General features: G+C 42.7%; 1 protein-coding gene across 1 annotated transcript in view; it reads left to right on the plus strand.

Annotated features, from left to right (window-relative positions):
• Window positions 1–23,427, plus strand: part of AGBL1 (AGBL carboxypeptidase 1) — a 246,847-nt gene that overhangs the window by 66,961 nt on the left and 156,459 nt on the right. Inside the window, exon 17 of the mRNA XM_054642371.2 lies at window positions 16,390–16,570. Within this exon, the coding sequence (XP_054498346.2) occupies window positions 16,390–16,570 (181 nt within the window). The remainder of the gene's footprint in view (window positions 1–16,389; window positions 16,571–23,427) is intronic.

Raw genomic sequence — 23,427 nt, forward strand, 5'->3', positions numbered from 1 at the left:
TAGACAATTCACAGTGTTTTTAGCAAAGAGTAAATATTAGGGTAATCTCTCATTCTGTCCCACCCTCTGCCTAATGCAGCATGATGGCAGAATAAGCACCTTAAATGAGATTATTTGTAGTGTTCTTCATTCAGCTGCCATGTTCTGCATTTTTTAAAAATAAAATTCCTTCTGAAATTTGGATATTTTTTTCTAAGCTGTCCTCTGCTTGGGGGATAGAGCAGAAAATTCTGTAGCACTTTTTTCAGCACTTGTTCAGCTGCCTTTCCATCTTTGATTTAGAACAGTCTTACTTTTGCCCCAGGAGACTTATAACCTTTGCATATCCTTTCTAGAGAAAAAAACTATCTGATTAAAGGCAGAACATTCTGGAACATAAGTTATTGATATCTTCTTGGTTGGTATGGATTTGGGCTTGAACATCAAGAGTTGGACTTGATGATCCTTGTGGGTCCCTTCCAACCCAAGATATTCTATCATTCTCTCAGTAGAGCTGAAGGCTGGCAATCCTCCAGACTTCCAGAACATAACAGCCTTTTCTGATACACTAATGAATTAAACATCTTGAAAATCTAAATTAGCATATCTTAGTCATAATTATTTTATTTCTTGATTGGTTTGTCAAGTGTCTCAGAAGGGTCTTCTCACAGGAGTGTGGTACTACTTGTATTTTTGCTACAAGGCATTAAAAATTATCAATGAAACTGAAAATGGTTTGCTTGTATGTAATTCTTATATTGCTTTGGAAATTTATAGGCAGCTGCTTGGAATATGCCTGTCTTCCAACACCCCAGGACCAGTTCTCATTGCAATTGACCTGCAAGCTTCTATAGGAGTGCTAGGTTGCCCAAATTCTTGCCTTAACAGAAGGGCAAAAAAATAATCTTCTGTCCCTTAGGTGGAAACAGTCAGTGAGAATCCTGCAGGTGTTGTGTTTCCAATGGCCAATCAAGGTATTGAAACACAGCCCAGCAGAGCCCCCAGGCAGCTCTTTCTCCCTAAAATGGTGAAGAAGCATTAAACTGCTACTGTTTCTATCATTAGCTCCAAATTATGGTGTGGCAAAAAACCCTCGAATCAGCGTGATTCTGTGAGTGGCACATTTCCCATGCCTGGCCATAAATTCTAGTCCTGTGGGGCATGTGCTAAAAGGTCACTGTGGTACTGTGTAAGTCAGCCAGAGAAGCTTTTGAATTGAGGTAAATCTCTCCTCAATGTGGATTTGGGCTGTGAGAGGCAGGACATAATTTTAGGGTCAGACTGTCACTGGAGATTGAATATTGACAGGAGCAGTGTGCTTACCAAGGTGGGAAGAGTCAATGCTTGTGCCTCAAGGGGAAAGCCAAGGTCAGGAAGGGGTTCCTTCAGCTGGCCACAATATTGCCCAGCTGGTCAGGGGTCACATTACACAGGGTGGCTGTTTTGCACGAATCAGAAGGTCTGGAGCACCTGCTGATGTGTGAAGTGGGTTTTCTTGAGGGCAGTTGGGTTTGGACACCTGTGTTAAAGCAGGTGCTTCTGGTCAGCAGCTAGTGGGGCAGTCTGTGAATCACTCTTGCTCCTTGAATTAAAAGGTCAGTAAGAAGTTCCTCAGGTTCAAGCCTCCTGTAAGGTAAGAAATTATCATTTTCTAGCAGTAGAAATGTGACCAGTTGTTCTCCTTTCTGTTTGGTTGTACCTCCTCATTGATAAGTGCTAGGCAAGCTGTGATCAGAGATTTGGGAGCAGGACAGCTGGCAGGTTGGCCTTGTGGAAGAGTAATCTGTGGCTGGAAATCCCAGGGGGTGTAGCACATGTACCAGCTGCTGTCAGACCCACACAACCACTCCTGCCATCTCAGAGAGCAGTTTTTGTTTCTGGTTCAATATTTTTTCCTTTTCTGTTCCAGAAAAGCTGTGCTGGTACACAGATTGAGGTAGATACACATTGCTTTCTGGTGCCTGACGATCTTGTGGGAACAAACTATTTTGGATGGCAAGATTGGGCAGAGTTGGCAAAAAATGGGGTCTGCCACTCTTCTAGCAAACCATTGCTTTCAGTTTGGGAACTCAGCTCGGGGACAGTTTGTCAAGTCTTGCACAGTTTGTGTTAAAGAACTGCTAGGCTGTGACAGAACCCAGAGTGTGTCCTGCTAACAGGGAACTCTGCTACTCTGAGGTAGATTTTTCATGCTCCTGTGACTCTTGAATTTCTCACTCTGACAATAGGCTTCAGCTTGCACAGGCAAACCCTTCCTCAACACCCAGAACTAACAGACTCTTGGGAAACAGTGTGGGTGGCGTTATAACTTTCACGTTGCTTTCACCTTTATCCTTCTAAACTGGGAAATTTCTTGGTGCTTTCAAATCTTGGCTGGCTGGTTGGAGAGACTGTCTGCTGCGTCTGACTTGAAAATAGAAAAGTCATTCAGCTGATACCTCAAGGCTTTGAAAACTTTCTGGAAAACAACAATCTAATTTCTGGATTTAATGTTCCAAGCTATGCATTTCTGTCTGATAAAGGCTGACCTAGCTAGCCGTGCATTACAAATGCCTGGAGTTGTTTGGATTGTACGGAGCAGCTTTAGTGCATGTTTGCCAGAGCTGCAAGCAGATAGTTTGTTCAGCTACTCTGCCCACATCCATGTGAGGGGCTCCACACTCTTGTGAAATGTAGCAAACACTATTTCCATGTGCTGATCTTAATCAAATGCTATTTCTAAGTGCTGATTTTAATATTAATCTATCCAAGAGCATTACTGAGTGAGGAGGTATATTTGCAATACGTGGTATGCATTTGTTTTTCTCCTGGTTTTGTATCTGGAATTCTGAACACCTGCTATTTCTAATTCCCACCTGTAAGTTGATTTTGCTGGGAGGGTCTATGCAGATTTCTGCCTGACCTGTTTAACTGAGTTTAATTTCTGTAATTGGAGAATGAGATCCATTCCTGTGTGACTGATGCAGCCAATCTTACCCTAGTAAAATAAGCCAGCAATATGTTGAAAGTAGTCGTTTGCAGATGCCACAGGCTGCTACTACTTGTTGCCTATAACTGACAGAGTCTAGAAACAAGCATTTGTGATTAATGGGCTGCAATTACACAGAAATACTGAAATGAAATGGGGCTAAAAATACCCCATAATGATTTTTAAAAGGCCATTCTGTTAATGAGAGGATTTGTCCATCTCTACATCAAAAAGAAACTTGTTAGCTCTCTGAGCTTGCCCACCTGTTTCTAATGCAGAAATAGAAATAAAAACCAAGTGGGGACAGCTGCTCTGCTCAGACTGCAAATGTGCTGATAAGATCAACGAGCTGACGAGTGACATGGTAGATACTGCAAAGTGCACCAGTGCTCCCAGACAGCTAAACTTGGACTTCTGCATCATTTCAGGGCACTTATTATGTGGCTCTAACACTTAGAAAATTATATCTATCAAATCACCAGTGCACTTAGAATTTAATTTGCTCTATCAGTTGCAATTGTTGTGTTTCTTAGCTGTGGGGGGAAAAAGAAAGTAATTTTTCTTGCCACTTGGCAATTCTTTTTATAAGCTTTTACTTTTCTTTTCCCTTGAATTTGTTTAACAAATTCTTTTGAAACTATTTCTAGCTTAGCCTGGGTGCATTGAAATAGTGAGGTTAAATTAAATATGTTGAAGTTTTTTATTAAAACATGATGAGGGCAGAGGTGATGAGTAAATGAAGAAGTCAGAATGGGTTTGGAGATACGTCTTGGCCCACAGATAAGGAAGGACTTCTGGACAACTTAGGAGCTTTATTTTTTTTTTTATTTTATTTTTTAAGAATCAGAGAGACCTACTACAACACTCTATTTTAGTTCCTTATTCTTCCCTTACTACTTTCCTATAATAATTTGCTTTTTCCTCTAGTCTGAAAACATTACATGATCGTGATGGATAAAGGAATACCATAGCACTCTGCAAATGTGTGTGTGCTTGATAATTTTGGGAAGGATGGGTGGGTTCCAGAATGAAAATGACAGCTGATCTTGATATAGGACAAATAACATGACTGAGATAGGGCTCTATTGATTATGTCTAAGTGCACAATTCAATTCATTTTCATAGCTAATGAAAAGAGGAGGAAGTGATTTGAAGTAATGGATTATGTAGAAAATCACTTCTAGGGTGAATGTGGATGGCACAGGATTCTTTGACTGGAGCTTTGGAAACAGCTGTTGAGCTTCCAGCTCTGACTGATTTGTATTTTATCCTTGATCAACTTACTTGATTTTTCTGTAAATCCTTACCTTCATAACTTGGAACACACTTGAAACATGTAATCTTCAGTCTATGAAGTGCTTCAAGAGAAGATGAGTGAGATGGAATTTATTATCAGTGGCATCAGAGTGACTTTGACAGGTCTCCCAGAGGATGTTTAGGTCCCATGGTGAGCACCTAACAGAAGGCTGTAACTAGTGATTGAAGTAGAGATGAACAAAATAGGTAGATGGATGGGAGGGCAGAAAGTCCTTAAATTCCTTGCTGATCAGGCTGTGCCTGCTGGAAATAAAAATGCAGAGAGGCTTTTATTGTAAAAATGAGGCTGTAGTGGATAATGCAGCAGAAACTATCTCTGGCTTAATTTTTTTTTTCTTTTGTGATTGCTGCGCTGGGGAATTTTGGAAAAAAATTCTGGAAAAAAATTTTTTTTTTCTTTAGGTCCTTCCTACCCCTGTAGCCATGTGCTAAAGGTGCAGCCAGAGCTGAGGTCATTCCTTTCCTGTCCTGAGTAGCAGTGGACAGTGCAGGCTGTACCCAGATTAGTGTCTTTAGTGTCTTGTCTGCTTTGTTACTTTGCAGAGTTGCAGGTCACCCTCACAACTTGGGAATTGTTTTGTGTGCAGTAGGGAAGTGCATTTAGCAGAGCAGGCATTGAAGGCCATTTTTAAGCTCAGTCCTGTAAATCCTGGCCTCTGGCAGCCCAAGCTGTTTAGCTGTGTTTTATGAATCAGGTCATATCGTGTCTGCCACAGCTTCCAGATGCCAAGCTCCTTCTGTGACAGCTCTGTCAAGCATTTTGAAAGGGCACAAAAACAACAGCCAGAGGGTCACCATGAGGCACAACTCAACTCGTGGGAATTGTGCTTCAGAAAGAGCTACTGGCCAGAGGCTGAAAGAGCAAGCAAGAGACAGATGAAGGCCTCTGGGCATGTCATTAAGGGCTGTGGTGTCCCCATTATCCCTATTCTCCCCATTTTTAGCCATTACCAACTATTGAATGAGCAATAAACATGCAGTGAGGTGCTTATAGTCTCTGTGCTGGCAAAGGTGATGCCCTGCCAGCTATGGAGACTGCTGTCAATAGACTTGAAACAGCTCATCACTGATGGCTTGCTCCTTAATTTCATATCCTAGATCATACCCTTTAAATCACAACACTCCCAGGATCCTCCTCCTGGCTTATCAAAAGTCTCTCCCACCAGCTGGGGCATCACTTGCCACACAGACATCATGGCCATGACCTTGTTTTCCAGCCTATCAAAATGTAATGTGAAATTAGGCTCAGCCCTGATAAAATGGCTGTTTGCACAAAGGGTAGTGCTCCCCATGAGGCCATATAACCTGCCTCAAATGTAATTTAATAAGCAGAAATCAAAATATATCAAATTGAAACATGCAGGTAATGCATGGAAACCCTAAAATGAATTTGGATTGTAAACAGGCAGTGAGACTGAATGGCTGGTTTCTTCATCCATGAGGGAAGCACCCTGAGTAATACAGAGGAAGGAAATAATTCAAGGAAATCCTTTGATTTTGAGAGTTGATGGGAGTGTTAGGTGGCAGGGGAAGGTTATTTTCTGATGTAAGGCATTTTTCATTAGCTGCATATTCTTGCAGTTAGAAAACATCAGTTAGAAGTCTCTTCATATTTTGAAAACAAGGTATTAACATAAGAAGCTTTGTTAGATACAGCAAGAAGGTAAATCATCTTTGCAATGCTAGCCATTAGCTTGTCATGACCATGATTTACAGGGATTTTCTTCTATATAAATAAGTGTTTCTTTTAAAAGCACTCAGAGTTTACAGAGCAGGAGATGAAGTGGCTGTGAACACTCAGCAATATAATGGTTTTGATATGAGTGTTTCTTATGGCACATTGAGAGAGGAGCTCATGCTGTGGATTTTACAGGCTGTATAGAGAGAATCAGCTGTAAGTGGAAGGATTCTGGGGGAGGGTGAATTGGAAAAGTTCAAAGTTCTGCTGTGGAAGTGTTGGGGTGAAAGTGCAGGAAGGCACTGGGATTGAGGCAGCATCACAGTTACCAGCTTTATGAAGTCAGTCTGTGCACTACACATCAGAAATTCAAACTGATTAGGAACTATCAATTGAGCTCTTAAATTATTTGCCTGAAAGAACCTTCTGGAGAATGATTTTAAAATAAATTTAATATCACTTAGGAAACTATGAAGAACTGAAAGCTCTCCTGTGTGAAATCTCCCACTTTTGCAGTGATACATGGAGTGCCAAGGAAGGGCATCTCATGTCCCACTTCTGTTTCTTCTGAGGATGCCAGGACTGTTCTGCAGCCTGACTCCTTTATTCATGAGAACATTTTTCTATGCTTTGTAGCAAATTGTAGGGATAAAAAGAACCTTTTTCCTCACCCTAACCTTCCTACCATCTTATTGCCTCGAACAGATAACTTCTTCCTAACTTGACACTCTGCTCCCTGCAGTGATTGATGCAGGAAGACATCATCCACTAGCCATCATTTTCTAGCATCTGAAGGGAAGAACTTACTGACCTGAGACAGGGACAGCTTAGTGTGTATTTCCACAGACTGTTTGAAAGTTCTGCATGTTATCTGCTAGTTTTGTCAAGTACTCTGGGGCTCAGATTGTGCTATGTGAGCCTGATTCCTTCTTCATCTTTAGAATATCTCAATAGTAGAACTGCTTGAAAAAAAATACAGTATGAACTTGGTTGGGAACTTCAGGCCTCATCTCTGCTGTTTCTCCTGGAAAACTTATGTTCTGCTCATGGTCTGTCACACAAAATGTCATGCAGCCTAGGAGATGGAACATGGTGCTGCTTATGTCATGATACAAGGTCACTGTATCATGATTTGCTTTCTTGATGATCTGACTGAAAGACCTTTTATGTTGACCCCTTATTTGTGTTCTTTTGCTCAGGTATTTGGGGAGTTCAACGAAGACCTTGCCATGAAGACAAGGTTCATTACTCAAAATTTGGAGACAGTTTAACCTCATTGATCTTTTGTTTGTGGAAAGCAAGAATTTCCTTTGGGATCAGCTCTGGACAGTGCAGTTTCAAGATTTAGGATAGACTTAGACAGCAATAATGTAAAAGTCAATTTAGTGATGCCACAAATGAGGTCAACCTGCAGAAGGTCCTTTACTGTGAAGCTGTTGACATAGTGAAGTAGTAGAAGGTTTTTTGTAGACTTTCTGTTTATTTCCTCCTTCTTCTGAGCTTTTTATATATAAGAAAACACACAGTTTAAAATTCTTAGTTTGCTTACTCCAGAAGAAATACAGAATAATATTATTTTTAAGAAACATTCCCTGCTTGACTGATTCTGGAGCAATGAGTGATAAATATCAAATCAAGTGAAGACTAAGAATTTAATTTTTACCATCAGAGGCAATCTGTGATGCTTTTTATCTTAACAAAAAATGATATTTTATCAATTTGACAATGAGAGGCTCTGATTGTACTTCCTTTTAATATATTTTCCTACTTTCAAGTCATTCCCTGAGGAAGGCTTCAAGTCAGGGAGAGATGGATCTGTGCCACTTAAAAGCACAACACATATTTAAGAATAAACATTACTTTATGCTGTAGGTGGTAATAGGTGGGTTTTAAATATGTACTGCATAAAGAGTAAAGAACTTTTTTAGAATAAACTATAGAGTTTGCCTTCTGTAGAGCAGAACAGCTTGAAGTACTACACAACTTAAACTTGTGTTAAACTGTTAAACTTGGCTGTTATTCCCAGCAGTGAAAGAAACACTGGCAGCTGTTTCTCATGCCCATTTTAGGGCTCACAGGCAGGTTCTAAGTTCACCCCAGAATGGACAAAATATTGAGATCATCACCCAATTTTTTACCATTTCTTTCATGCCTGGATTTGCCAGAAGGAGAAATTAGCGAAACTTGGGCTTCTTAACTGGATCCATTGAAGTTAGCAAAGAAAACGAATTCCTGTTGGGTTATTTCTGTCCCCAGCCACTTCAGGATTGTTGTATACAAAATGACTTGTGCTCTGGGCAATGTGGTTTTAATGTTAACTTCCACCTCTCCACAGGGGAGACTTTTGAGTGTAACTCTCTGATATTCAGTCTAAATGTTCCTTTGTGGAGTTCGATGCCATTAACCCTGGATTCACCCGGGTTTGGCGCTCTGAGCGATTCCTCCTGCCCTGAGCCTGCTCTGGGAGCCATGGCAGTGAAGGGCATGGGGTGTTGTGCTGGGGGTAAAGGCTGTGTCCCCCACAGGCAGGAGATGGGGGCTGAGGCATTACTCACTGGGTGTGAAAGCCATTTATCCCTGCAGTGTGTTCTGGGGGCGTCCCCTCTGCCAGCAGCTCCTGCTCCAGCCTGTCCATCTGCTGCCCTTTAATTCCACACAGAAGCTGTTAGTGCCATCCACAGAGCAGGGGACATGGCCAGAGGGCAGCTCATGCCTCTGAGTTCACAGCTCAGTGATGCTCTGCCCTGTAGGTGCAAAGGCAGCTTGATCCCTTTAGGGATCAGATACTCACAAGCCTCTCTGGCAGGGGATTGAACCAGAAAGAGCAGTTGTTGCTCTTACAGAGTTGAAATGTGCCTTGCAAATGAGAAAATGAGCTGTGAGTGAGCAGTGGGTATGTAGAATGAAATGGTAAAGCAAGGAGTGAAAATATTGCTGGTTCGGAGCTGAAGCCTTATTAAAATCCTGTCTGTCCTATTTGGGCAAATTCTTTCTAAAGTATCCAATGTCACCAAAATCCCATTAAACTGTCACATAAATTATCAGGGTTTCCTTTTTCCATCACTGTGGATTACCCAGGGAGATATTTTTATGACAATGGAAGCTTTTTCAGTCTGCTCCTCCTGCCTGATTTCATTTCAGATTAAATCCTTCTCTCGGAAAAGAGCCCCTGGATTTTATAGCTCCATGGATCTCTGCACTCTACCTGTTACAGCAGCTGTCCTTCAGGTCTCTGTGTACTCATCTCCTGCCTTCACCTTCTTTTAGGCAAGGGACAGTTTAGGGCAATGTTCTAGTTCTTCTCGCTTTTTTGTCTTCGTGCAGAAACCCCAGAAGGTGAAAGTCACATATATGCCTAACTTGAAAATACTGCTTTTTACTGCTTGCCAGGTCTCAGAGGCCTTGCATCTCTGCAAGACAGTCTACATTTCTCCCATGCTGACTGAAAAACACATGGATTGATGGCCTGGCCATGGCAGTACAAAATACTTGAGTATCTGAAATTGCCTGCTGCCACAGAACAAATTAAAGCCATAATGTGTGTGTTATAGAAGCAGGGGGTGATAGATCCTTGCCTGCCTTCTGACAGATAATCTGGAGCTCCCTACATCAGCTACCTAGATCATGTGTTGGACCTCATCTTAGTGGTTGCTGCTCACACCTTGCAAGGCATACATAAGCAGAAGCTGAGAAATGGTGATGTTAAGGGTAATAGAGAGGCTTTGGAAGATCATTACTATTGAGAGAAATCCCAGAAATTATATTACTCCAATTTTGAAGTGGCAAGCCTGTCACTAAATGAGCAGGTAAGACAGAATTTTCCATAAATAATTCTGTTCTGTATGTGCAAAGAAGCCCTAATGATGTCAAAATACGATGATGAAATATTTCTGAAATTTCTGATTAGCCACTAATTAGTGGCTAATGGTTAACATGGTTTAACATGGCTAACATTAAGTAGTAAGCAGACACCTTGCATCAAAGAGAACACAGGAGGTGGCAGAGTGGACTGGAATAGTAATTCCAGCAGAACAGAGGGCTCGTTCCAGAGGAATAAGGGGAACCATGGACAAGTTTCTAAAGGAGCTGTTATGACTGATGTGGCTTTAGGCCTCTGCTGGCAGTGTTTTGGGTACTGTAGAGGAGGCACAGGACTTTATGAACAAGGACCCATCAGGAGGGAGGGCAGTCAGGTCACCACAGGCTGGCTTAGCTGATAGTAACTTGTGTTTCTTTTTATGCAGCCTAGTCCCAGTGGACAGTGAGGACAGGTGATTGCAATCTTTTTATATCAGCCTTTTGCAATTTAAAGGTTATTTCTCCTTCCCCTCTGTTCACCTTTTCTTTCCATGTCTGAAACCATTTTCTCCAATTTTTCAGCCTAAGACTTCTAAACATTTGATGATTTTCGATGACCTCTTCAGTTTTCATCAGTTTTTTTTAACCTTTGGTGGGCAGCAGTGGGCACAGCACTGCAGCTATTTGGTTTTGCTCAGAGTGGTGCAGCTATTTTGGTTTTGCAAGGAACACTAACAGAGTGTTCCTTGCCTCCGCTGTGACGTTGCCTGGTGTGGGTCCCAGGAGAGCTGCCATTTTTGCAACTGCTTTGCATTACTATCTCCTCTGCTGTAATCCCCCTGATCCTTCCTAGCAGTAGTTTTTCCTAGCTGTCCCCCATGTTGGTTTCGTGCCCTGGGCATGTGGCTGAGGGGAGCAGAGATGGATGGCAGCACTGAGCACAGGGTGTAGGAGATGCACCCACACAGAGGAATTCCTCTGCCAGCCCTGGGAGGAGATAAATGCAGGTTACTTGCTTGACAGCAGCTTAATAAGGCACCTGCATGGTTTCAGTTTTGAAGTCTGATGATATCTGAGCAGCTCAGAGGGTGTGCAGAGTGACACTGGATATGCCAGTGAATGCTAAGTGGGTGTACCCAGGGCTGGATGAGGCAGAGGTTGGAAATTTCTGCTAGACTAATGCAGGTGCACACACTTGGGATGGGGATGTTTGTTATGATCTGAGACAGTTTGCAAAGGGTTACAGTAGGCTTTTCATGGGTGTAAGTCCTGAAAATAAGGTGCAGTTGTTCCCCAGCTTTCCCCAAGAGGGATGCTTCGATTTGAACTGGAATTAGTTCGTGTGGGTTTCCTTTGCCTTCAGTCACACTGAAGGTCCTGCTAAATAATGATGGTGGTTCCTGCTGCTTTAAGAGCTTGGGATTTTGGAAAACTTCCCCAAAACAGCCTTGACAACTTGCTTACCAATTTCCTGGTGTTCAAACCCAGCATTAGTGGGAGGTCAAGCTGAGGCTGAGCAGTCTGTACCCATATTCAGCTCCTGCTCATCTCTGATTCAGAGGTGAATGAATTCATAAAACATGTACACAAAAGAAGGTTGCCAAGCAACTTGGAGGCTGAAACTCTCCCATCAAGCTATGAAGGTAGGGAACAGACAGCTGAGATGATTTGTTATGTTCACTTTGCCATAGGTAACAGTAATAATACACATAATACAGAAATATTTAAGAAAGGAATAGCTCATTGATAATTCTGGAAAACAACAGCTGATCCTGCTAGCTTGTGCTTTGCCTCTGTATTAAGATGTATCTGCTTTTGGAGCATCTAGCCAAAAACAGGCACAGCAAAGAGACAGCAATCTGGTGTAGGTGGATATGGGCAGGGAAGAATTATTCTGTCTTAAGGCAACTGAAAGTCTGACAACTGGAAAAGTTCTAGGAGGGGAGAAAAGTATCTGACACAGATTCTGCCTCAGATCAGGCTCATTGTTTTCTGTGATCTCAGTATTTGATGTTTTTTACAAATATACTTTCATATATTCATTGAACATCACACCATATCCCCTCTTCTCTCTGGCTTTGCATAACTCAGCAGCCTTGAGCATGTCAGAAGGATCCAGGACATGAAGCAGCTGGGACATGCATGGAAGAGCTATGTGATGGTCCTCTGTTTACCCATCATTTACTCACAGAACAGCCTGTAGTGGGAACAGCTAATTAAGTCGGAAGGAAAAGTTTTGCTTTCTTGGTTTTTCTCTACTGTATCCTGGGGTAGACTTGGCCCTTTGATCTGTGTAATGCTCATGGTAGGCATGCTGTACTTAGACATAAAGCAGAAAAACAAGCCTGTGTCTTAATGGCCCTGGGCTTGTGCAAAGGAAAGAGAAACACAGAGGCACAGCCAGAAAGTTCCAGCCCGAGACCCAGATCAGGACATTTTTACATGCTGTGTACATAATTCCCTTTGACTCCTTAAAAAATCCTAGCCCTGCATCATTTTAACACCCTGTCCCTTTACAAATGGCACGGCTCAAACCTCAGCTTGAAATAATTTAGAGCAGCAGCCCAGGTCAGGGCATCTGGAACTGCTTTTCATTTCCTTTGTGTGCTCCCCTTGATGAGGGACACTGCTGTGTTAATGGGGGTTTGTTCTTTTCTTTCAGGCTTCTCTTTCCCCAGTTGATGTCATGATTAGTGACATCAAAGTCACCTCCTAGTGAACCTTGGTGATGACATGACTAGAGGAGGACCCTTAGAGGCAGGAGATTAAGCAGCAAGTTAGCACTACTGGAAGAACAAAGCTCTCATTTTCATTCATATATACACAATCAAAAATGAGTGAAGAGAAGGAGAGATGGGAATTAGGTGATGCATTAGTAAAATTATCATTCAAAGGTTCTTTGCTCGAAGTTTTGCAAGAGGAATCAGTGGTTCTTTAATCTCCCACCTTGGGTATTGTTGATGCCATGTTATATTCTGGGCATGTTGAAATATAACACAGTGTAAGGAGACATGATTTGTTGGATGAGGCTTTATGTAGCACAAAAAGGCTCCTCTACTTTCCCTTTTCATTATTTACATTCCCAGAGAAAGTTATGTGTCCTGTGGGCTTTGCAGAGATCAATGGCTAACCTGAGCTTTCTGGCAGCTTCCTCTGAACCTGGAGAGGAGCTGCTTAGGTGTTGGCCTGGGGATTCTGAAGACTTAAGCTCAGTTCTGGTCCTGGGAGGAGGTATTTGAGAGAACCTGAGGTTGTGAGTCCTTAACACAGGTTTAGCAGGGAAATTGAACCATGGAGCTCTGAAGAGCAGAGAGAGAAGGGCACCAGTATAAACCAGTAAGCTGTACTGGGTAGTACTGAGCTGGTCTGGTCAGGGCTGCAGTTATGGGGGTGCTGGAAGTCAGGAATTAAGAGAAGCAGCTGAACTGAGTGCAGAGATCTCCCCTGGTGCTGCCAGTTGAGTGTGGAGCATGGCTGGCCAGTGCTCGGTCTGCTCCTCTCATGAGCTCTGTTAATAGCAGTTAGCACAGTAATTCCAAAGTAACTGGATATGCTGTAAACCATAGGCCTGGGCCACTCCTGCTGTTTTCCAGGTGTTTCAAGAGTAGCAAGTTTTATGGCCATGTCATCAGCTCTTTGCTCTATTTGCTGCTTCATTAGTTTTCATGCTGGGAGCACTCTGGGGGAGCAGAATTTGGAGGTGGGATTTGGCTGGGATGGCTCCTGTGAAGGGAACAGACAGTTAACAAGCTCTGTGGTTTCCTTGCTTGTACAAAGCTCCTTTATGACTCTCCTGTGGGTGGGATGTCAGAGCTGAGGATGTGCTTGGCAGGAGGGGATCTTTCAAAGGGAACTTTCACTGGAATAGAGAGATTTCCTTGGCTGGACCTGCAGGCAATGGGGCCCTCCTGTTGTCACCCACAGGAAAACAGTGTAGGTGATCTCTGGTCTCTTTCCCTTCCCTCCTGTTTCCCTGGGTTTAAGATCTGGAGACTCCAGGAACTTTTCCACCACTGATTCTAAATAAGACAAGCTTGACTTTGATGAGCCTTGAGAGAAACAACAGAAGTCAGATCTCTGCCAGCCCCATGCTATTGCAATTAGCAGAATTATGGCAAATTGTCCTTGGTTTCTGACATGAGAAAGCTGTTGCTTAGAGGTTTTTTTATTTTTCTTATTTTGACTGAGGAATGAACCTCTCATTTAAGAAGCTGAACTCTGTATCAATATCCAGAAGGGGTAAGAGTTGTTAAAGCTGTATTCATCAATTGCAAAAGAGAGCACATTTTATTTTGCTCTGTGCTATTTACAGCTGTTGTCCATTAGAAGTCCTCAGGAGCCTCATTCCCAGCTATAACTGCACAGCCCCATAAGTTTAGCTCAGCAATGAGCCTGCAAAACAGCACTAAATCATGGTGATGGGAGAAAGGAGAAAATGTTTGGAAATGGCAAAATGCAGCTGATGTCTTTGTGAAATCTGGCTTTTGTTTGTTGCTATTATAAGGTAGATGGCAATGCACAATTAACTGGAGAAGAACAGAAATAGTATCTTCTAATTTTGGGGGAAAAAATCAGAATGGCTGGTTCTGCAGGACCTAAAGGAGTCCTTGACAATCCATAAGTGCCTAAGTACACGTTGATGAAAATGCACCAACCCCCCCAGTATGATGAGGTGTAAGAATGGCAAAAATCTAATATGTGGCTGTTGAGAAACAGAGCCCCAGTTGCTTTACTGGACCAGAACAGGATTGCTCTGTGTGAGCTCTTTGAGCTGGCAGTGCAGTTCACTCTTCTAGTGCCCACCAATTGCTTAAGAGGGAAGTGTGGATGTGGGATTATTTCCAAATCTGAATGTGTCCCTGTGTGATGTAAATAAATTGTGCTGTGAAGTACATACTGAGCAGAACTGTGAAGAGTACACAGGTAAGGAGAGAAATTAATGCTTATTCCTTGTTTGAACATGAAATGAGAAATTTCACCTGTATTCCCAGCTCTGACACAGCCTTTTCTTGGTCAGACAAACAGCTAAACATCCTTTATTACCCTCTGTATTTTTGAGGATGGTGTTCTACCTCCCTGTTTTACTATGATGAATTAATGATTTGTAACACATTTGGAAACAGAAGGATGGCTTTGGGAGCTAAGGACAAAGGCATGTAAGGTGCTAATTCAGCATTTGTTTACAAGGGCACTCAGCTGCTGCCCTTGGTTCTGCATTCTGTCCTGTTGCCTCTCCCAGTCCTGCCAGCTGGGGGCCTTCAGTCCATGAAGGGAACAGAGCCTGAGCTCTGACTGTCCTGATGGAGCGGGACAAACCTGCCCTGGCATGGCTGTGATGCCCTGAGAGATAAAGCTTTCCACTGAATAAATCTGTCAGCTTGACTTGTGATAGTGAATGCTCACAAAAGGATCATTTTAAGACAGATAATTGCTTTCTCCTTTCCTTTTATTTTACTGTGCCTGGCAGGTGTCTCCTTCTGCCTTCTCCTGTTTCCTTGGCCCATCCCTGAAGTGTGCTCAGCACAGATGGGATCTTCAAAGAGTCTGCTGTCAAACTTGGTCTTTTCTAAGCATATGTATGCTGAGAGTTTTTGGAGGCTTGTACCCAGACCAAATGTGTTTAGTGGCTTTTTCACAGGAACAGCAAATAACATATCTGATAACAAGGAAACTTTTGCTGTTAAGTTGCAAGTCTGTTTTGAAATAGGTTCAGTAGAGATTATCAATGAACTGTTCAGTAAAAATTTGATTTACTCTTTGGGTTTTTTTTAAAAAAAGCAACAACCCCCCAAATCCCCTCCCCTACCTCAAATTGCCACAGCTTATGTTTCCCATGCATGAAAGTAGTGCTACAAACAGATGAACTCTTCTAGTTGCAACTTCTGAAAATCAGCCTTTCTAATCTGAGTGAGCATCTATTTTATATAAAACTAAAGAAGTCTTTCCACCAAAACCAACCTCTTGCCTTAGCCATGTGCATTGTTATTTCTAGCTTTTCTTGCATTGCTATGAAACAATGGTTAGGTTTGGGTACTCAACCTCTGCAGCTCTGATGAACATATTAGTGCATTTTCTTTAATTATATCAGTTTAGTTCAATTAATTATGATTTTGACCTTACAACACAAATTATTTCCAGAGATCAGGCAGCTTGCATGTCCTTGGAGCCCCTTATGGGTGGGCAAATCTGCTTAGATATTTAGAAAGCTCTGAATTGTTAATGGTGAAATACTGAAAGTGGAGCAGGACCGTAGGACCTTAGACAATTAAATAACTTCTTGCTGCCTTTTAAACCTTAATGAAATTGGATGGGATCAAACTTTCAATAATTGCTAGAAAGTATGGTAAAGCTGTTTGGAGGCAGTAACCTGCACCTGCAGAATGCTTTCTAATGGTACATGTAAATATCTAGAAGTAATCACAGAATAAAAAGGGAGATTAGTTCTGTGCTGGTTCTGAGGACCAAATCTGTGGTCAGTTTATAAACAGCACCTTGAGAAAATATCTGGAATGTCTAGGGATATGTATTTTCCTTAGAACTCATTTTGGATTGTCATCTAAATTCAAAAGGAATAAAGTCCACTTGCAAAGGTCTTATTCAAAGAAAAGCCCTGTTTAGTTTGGGGGTGTTTTTGCTTTGCTTTTTGCAGGCAGCCGTCCTTACGTGTTCCTCACAGCCCGCGTTCACCCTGGGGAGAGCAATGCCAGCTGGGTGATGAAGGGCACCCTGGAGTTCCTGGTGAGCAGTGATCCCATTGCTGAGCTCCTGAGGAAGTGTTTCATCTTCAAGATTGTGCCCATGCTTAATCCTGATGGAGTCATCAATGGCAAGTGAGTTGTGACGTGTGCTTACCCTGGGGTTTGTCTGTGCACCCAGCGGGTCTCATCTTCAATGTTTGTGCTGGGAGAATTCCCTTTGCCCCGTGTTTTATTCATCCTGTTATCAGTCCTGTATGGAAAATGTGAATCTGAGACAAATGCTGCCCTGCATTTGTCAGGTGCATGTGGTTCTGTACTGTCTGTGGTCAGAAGATCTCTCAGCTCCCTGGAAGGAGTGTTAGTGGTGCTGGAGAAACAGGACCTTTACTGACAAATGGAGGTTTATGCATTCTGCTAAAGCAGCAGGGCAGAATACAGCTGCAAAGCAGATATGCTTGGGAAAAACTGACTGTAATTAATGCTTTGTATAACCTGGTGGGAGAGGATGAATAAGATTTCTTAAATTTTCACAGAAATATTTCTGTAGAGTGAACCTTCCTCCTTCTCCCACCTTCTTTTCAATCTTCCTTCCCACATGTTTCCTCAGAGATGCTGAATCTGATCTTGGAAAAATATTGATTCCTTTTTGCATTCTTTGCCTTATACCCTCCCTACCCACCCACACTAAGTTCCCTCTGCCTGTACATGACTGCAAAAGGTACAACTCTGCTCCTAATATTTTGAGCTGAAATAAATATTGTTGTGTGAAACCTTGAAGAGGGCACTAAGCTAAGGTAGGCTTATCCTTTGCTGGAAAACAAATCTCCTCCTCTCTGCAGACGGTGGGATTTGTTCACTTTGAGTGTTTGTGGAGTGGCAGTGTGTTAATAACTGTTGGTCCTGCCCAGTGCAAGGGCAGGACATCATGATCACATCCCACCTGTGGCTGCTGTCTTGACCTGCTGATGGGGGCTTGTAGGGTTTGCAACAACTGTGTCCCCTGGCTTATTGCAGAGGAGCACACAAATATCAAAGCTGAAAGATGGGCTTCAATAAGCACTGGAACACAGCAAAGTGTAGAGGAACATTTTTTCTTAAGCTGCATGCCCACACCTGTTTTGGGGTTGGGTTGTGATGATGGAGTGTTATGGGAAGAGAAAAGCGAATCCTGAGCAACAGCTGCATTGAGTTGGGTTCCAAGCTCATCTGAGTTTGGGGTGAGTGGCTCACCAGGGAGCACCTTTGGCTTTTCTGACTGTCTCTAGTCTGTGAAGCCACAGATTTTGGGCTGCTGTGCTCCCCAGGGCCTGGGTCTGCCAGAAGTCTGGGAGCACTGTTCAGAGTAGCTGGGTACTGCCCCAGGGTATTTGAGGCCTGTGTTGGCACCAAATGATTTCTTGATCCTCATAGACAGAAGGAACAGGAGAAAATTGTGGCTTTTCCCCCTTATTTTTTTCCTCTCACAACACTTAGTTAAACTTTCCATCAGGACTGGAGGGAATGGCTGACCTTTTCCTCCAGCTGTCAGGAACCATCACAGCAGAGAAGGGACCTTCAGGAGGGAGAATGGGGCTCTTGGTGACACCTGAATGAAGGGTATGTGTCACACAGGAGATGTGTTTTGTGATCCATGGTGCAGATGAGCTTGAACTGTAGTTAAATCTGGTGATGAAGAGTTTAGTAAACCAGAACAGGGACTTGGCCACGTCTCCTTTATTGATCATGAGGCCTGGGGAGGGGAATAAATAATTTCTTTATGCTTTAAATTAAATACATCTCTCTGGTGAATCCTCCTGTGGATTCTCTCTCCTCCCATATCTTCTTGTTTCTTTATACGTATGCTTTTTAGTAGCCATGGTTCCTCCTATATTAAATGAAATATTTTTGTTCTGGGGCTCAGGTTTACTGGTAGCATGTAAGAGTGTGTGTGGGTGTGTGAGAGCTTGTGGGAGTGTGTAAGAGTTGGCATCATCTTCCTCTTCCTTTACCTGATTTTAATGTTTCCTTTTTATTTTCATCTGCTTCCCTTTTCTCACTCTTCCCTCCTGTTGAATCAAGGAGGTTTTTCATTGAAAAGAACTTGATGAATTTTGTAAAATAATGAACCAATGAGTGGAGATGGGAGCTGGGGAGTCTTTTTTAGATGATGGAAATTTATTGGAAGCCACATGATTTCTTCAAAGGCGTGGGGTAACCATAGTAGCAGCTAGGTAGAGGAAATCCTGGTTTTTCTTTTGGAATATAGCCATGGACTATTCTTTATCTGTTTTAAAAACATCCTGTTCTTTCTGGCACCTGCCCTCCCCCAGCACAGGCTGAGTGAGCTTTGCATCTCCAGGGTAAGGCAGGTGAGGTGCTGGGTTTTCTGTCTCTCCCTTGATGCTCCCTCCCCTTTAATTTACTCTGTCTGTTCCTTGTTTACTCAGGGGCTCTGCTCATTACCTCCTCAAGCCTATCAGAGAAAAGCTTCAGTTGTTTGATAATTACTGACATAAAGAGAGAGAAATGCCCACTAAAATCCCTCCTAGAACAGCTTTCCTCTGCACAGTCTCAAAAAGTACAAAGGGAAAAAAAGGAGTGTGCTCCCACTTAACCTTTGGAGCCTTCTGCTGGGAAGGACGATCTAAGGAGGAGGAGAATCACCACATTGGTCTTTATACCCAAAGACACTATTTGTATAAATAACCTTTTTCTCCCTTGTATTAATGCTTACTCTCCTGAATGGGCACATTGTGTTCTCTGGGCAATAAGAGGCAGAAAGGATCAGGGATAGACAAAAAAGCTAATGGCTGGTCTAAGGAGTCAGTTTATGATGCAGAGCTGCATCCTTAAGGACTAAATCTTGAGGTGATGTCACACAAAGCTGTACAAGTGCAGACATCCCTCCTTCTCTTTATTGCTTCTCTGTGGTCAGAGGGTTGAAGGAGAAGTTTAGTTCTAAATTGGTGCCATGCACTCTGCAAACACACTCCAAAGACTCTCCCCAGACTGGTTAATCTATGATGTGTTTGTTTCTCTAAGGACAGAGATGTGAGAAGGCTGGGAAAAGAGTGGTTTTGAATTAATGGAATCTCTCTCTAGGAGAGAGGTACTGCAGGAGCTGTGTGCTGCTCTTTGGCAGATGCTCTGAGTCTGTCCCCATGTTTTCTTCAGAAGTTCTGCACCTAAATTGTCACCTTGCCAGAAGTAGTTGGGTAGGCATATATGGAAGGCGAAGCATACCTGGAAAAAAAGAGCATTTTTAAATTGTGAAAGGCTCAACCCTCACATACACTGGCTGTGCTCTGAGATGCACATTGTGAGGTGGCAAGAGCATGTGCACTGGTGCTTTCCTAAAGATCTCAGAGGTGCCAAAGATGCAAGTTCTGTGAACATCTGTACTGGGATGCTTGGTGGCTCTGGGACGTGCACGTGAAGTGTGGGCTAATTTTCCTCAAGTGGAGCAGGAATTTTTACAGCTCTTTGCTGCTTTGGTGCCTCAGGTGTTGCTTCTGTTGCCTTTCACTGAGAGGGCAGTGATGGATTTGAGAGCTTAGGGTACCAAATGTGGCCAGTGCCTGCACAGCACGAGATAAAATATGAGCCGCAGTATTTCTTAGCTCTCATTTCTGTGAATTGTTCCTTGGTGGAACAACCAGAAATGGTGTCTGGCCCTGCACCACACACTTGTCTGAGTTTCCTCTCTGCTGTGGGAGGTGCCTCAGTTTCATCCAAGGCCCTTTGTGCTGTGCTGATGTGACAGCCCATCCTTGGCTCTCCTTCAGTGATAAACATCCCCCTGCAGACAGCTGCACCCCAGGACTCTCCCTTCTGACAGCACTTCCAGTGCAGGGTTGTTTATTCCTTCCTTTATCAGCCAGGGCTGCTGGGCCCCCTGAGTTATTAGCTCTATTCACTCATTGTCAGTGTTTCCTCCTTCGTAAATATGCCCCCATATGTCTCTGCTCCCAAGGAACATGCTTTCTTTTCTATTTACTGCTTTTCCCAGGCCCCCACCTCCTCATTGCTCTCTCCACCCAACGGCCCAATAACAGCCAAGGAGATAAATAAGCTCCATAACTCTTCCCAGCTATTATTTTTTGTTGTTGTTGTTGTTGTTGCCCTGCATGGTAATATATATAATAACAGGGAAACAAATCTTATTACTAAAGTAATTACAATAAATAAAAAGCTGAGAGGGGAGATGAAGGAAGGGTCTGTCAGGGGAGTGATTGCAGTAGGATTTTTTAAAATTTAATTTACTTGAGATGTTCTCTGCCACTTTGCTGATACCCTGCTGAGGGGGGCTGTGACTAATTAGCAGCCAGCTGTTGTTTTAACACCCTCACCTAATTTATAGTGTGCCTGAGCCTCTAAAACAGGAGCCTGTGTGATATCATTGTTTGTGGGACTCAGCACCAGCCTTGTGTCAGTAGTTGGCTTTATTGCTTGGTGCTTTTGTTTCTCAGAAGCAGTATAGCTGAAATTTTGGGTGCTTTGCTGCAATTCCTTTTATCTTCAGCATATCTCATGTGCTTTCAGGAGTTTGACCCAATTTGTTGCTTACAACCACTTGTCCCAGTGTCCACCCTAATAACTGAGCATCACAACTGCTGCCTTTTGACTGAAAAATGTGATGTGGACAGGATCTAGGGTTTGTTTAAATTCTGGGGCCTCATTCTCCTGTTGGCAGGTTTCTCATGGAGGTACCATATTGTTCTTGCTAATAGAATGGAGATTGCAGCATCATCTGTCTTCTAAATGGTCGTGAAATCTAATTAGTTAATGGCCATATTAAAACCTGGAAGGATCCAAGGCATTGTTGCATGTTTCATCAGTCTCCCAGCTGCCAATTGCCAAAGCATGGGCAGTCTTTGTGAGCTCTCACACGCTGAAGGTGCCCAATGAGTTGCGTGTGTGTCCCTGTGCTCTTCCCTGTACGATTTATGCTGCTCATGCAAGGTCACCTGGAAATTTTACTACAAAAATCACTGGGTGTGGGCTCAGAGATGTTACTGCCTTGGACTGCTAAATACTTCAGCTTCTAGCCTTGGGAACTATTTCATTTTGGATAGGTTCTGCCTTGCATTTTCAAGTTCACATCTAATATTCATGCTAACAGGTTGTTCCACAGGCTCAGAAAGGGATCCCTTTGTTCTGCATTCTTGTCTGTTTTCCTAACTGATGATGTGAGTTGGCAATCAGATGTGTGCACTCCTTTGAAGACATTTTCAGGAGCCAGGAGACTGGTGTACAAAGCTAGCTTTTAGTAAAGTTAATGAGATGATTGAATTATATTATAATTCTTGTTAGCTTGATTGTGTGTCATTATCCCTTTTGTTTGTTATTATGCTTATTTGAGTCCCATTTGTGGGATATTATTCCCATCACAATTGTGCCCGTGCTGGGCTCTGTAGAGAGACAGGAAAGGAGCAGCTGGTGCCTTGTTAGGCCTGCTGCATTAGTGGCACAGGCTGTGCAGTGGGGTTGGAGGGAGTGAAAAGGATGCTGGGCTCTTGGTTGCCATGCAGCCTGATCCAGCATCTCAGCCCTGGCTGCACGAGGCACTTCATGGAGCTCTGAGCTCTGTAGTGGCAGCTCTTCCTCAGGATTGCATCCTGGCACAGGGAAATCATCCTGCTGCAGTGACTGCCACAACCACCTGACGAGGGTTTGTGAAGGATACCTCAGTATCATCAATGCAGGAATTGGGGAAATGTATTGAAAATCAGGAATTTATGCCTTCTTGAGATTTGCAGGACATATATGCAAACCCTGGCCCAGCTGGCTGCATAAGCAGATTTACACTGAGGTGTAATTGCTGCTGAGCTTGGATGGAACCTTGTGGGTGATTGTGGTAGATATCAAACACTGATATCAAAGCTGAATATTTGGGAGTTGAGCTAATATCACAAGTAAAGGGGCTCTTTTGGCCACCCATCTCAAGATCAAGTCTGTTTATATGAGTTAAAGCCTGTTGGAAGCTACAGATGCAGAGATGGAGTTGTTATTCATAGGATGGGAAAATAGAAGTCCACAAAATGAAATTGTAAAAACTTCACTTTTATAGATGCAATGAAGAATGTCCAGTACTTTACTGCAATATCCACACTACCTGGAAAGCTGAAATTGCCTGGGAATGAAGGTTATTGTCTCTTGTAATATACCTTCATATATTACCCTGTGTAATAAATCAGGCAGTATTTCTCTCGCCATGAAAACTGGACATCCCTGGAGTTCCAAGTGACATTTCTCATTTTATGTTGCTATTTGGCCCTTTTAAGTATTAAAACACATAATTTTTTGTGAAATATGCACTGAAAATTTTGAAAGCTTAACGACAAAAAAAATCAGTAGCTTAGTTTTGCAAGTGTAAAGCTTATTTTCCATGAGTTTGCTTTTTAAAAATTCTATGTTGGGTTAGCTTTGTGTTTTGGCTAATGTTGTTCTTTAACGTTTTTATTTATTTATGTATTTCTCTCTCAGTTTTTCCCTTCCCTCTCTTTGGAATCTGTTATTCAAATGTAGTATTAAAAGCTGGTGAAGTACTGTGATAGGAGAGGGGATGTAAAATGACCTTGGGTGGGGAAACAGACTGGAAAGTGGAAATGGTGTTTGTAGAAAAGTGATGAAGAGCCTTATCTACAAAAATAAGCTTAATTTGAGAGTTTATGTTTTCAAAATTGCTGTGCAGAAATGTACCTACAGAGGTCCAGCTGAAGTTGAATTGTTTACCTGTGCACATGGCTTGTGTGATTGCACATGCAATTGGGTAATTACACGGGCAAAATTTGCTCCAGTGGTTTCAGCAAATTGCCATCCTAATTTCATAAACCCAGCTGAATGTCCCACAGAAGCATCAAGAAAATAAAGACCAGAAAATTGAGTCAATACTGCAATGAGAGGGTGAGAAATCAAAACCTTTTCTGCAGCTTAATAGGGAAGCACTGCTGGGAAAGGTGCAGGAAAAAGATGCAGCACAGTTTTAATGCTGCAAAGGAGCTCTGAGT

The sequence above is a fragment of the Agelaius phoeniceus genome, chromosome 13, assembly GCF_051311805.1.
Source record: "Agelaius phoeniceus isolate bAgePho1 chromosome 13, bAgePho1.hap1, whole genome shotgun sequence".
Lineage (NCBI taxonomy): Eukaryota > Metazoa > Chordata > Aves > Passeriformes > Icteridae > Agelaius > Agelaius phoeniceus.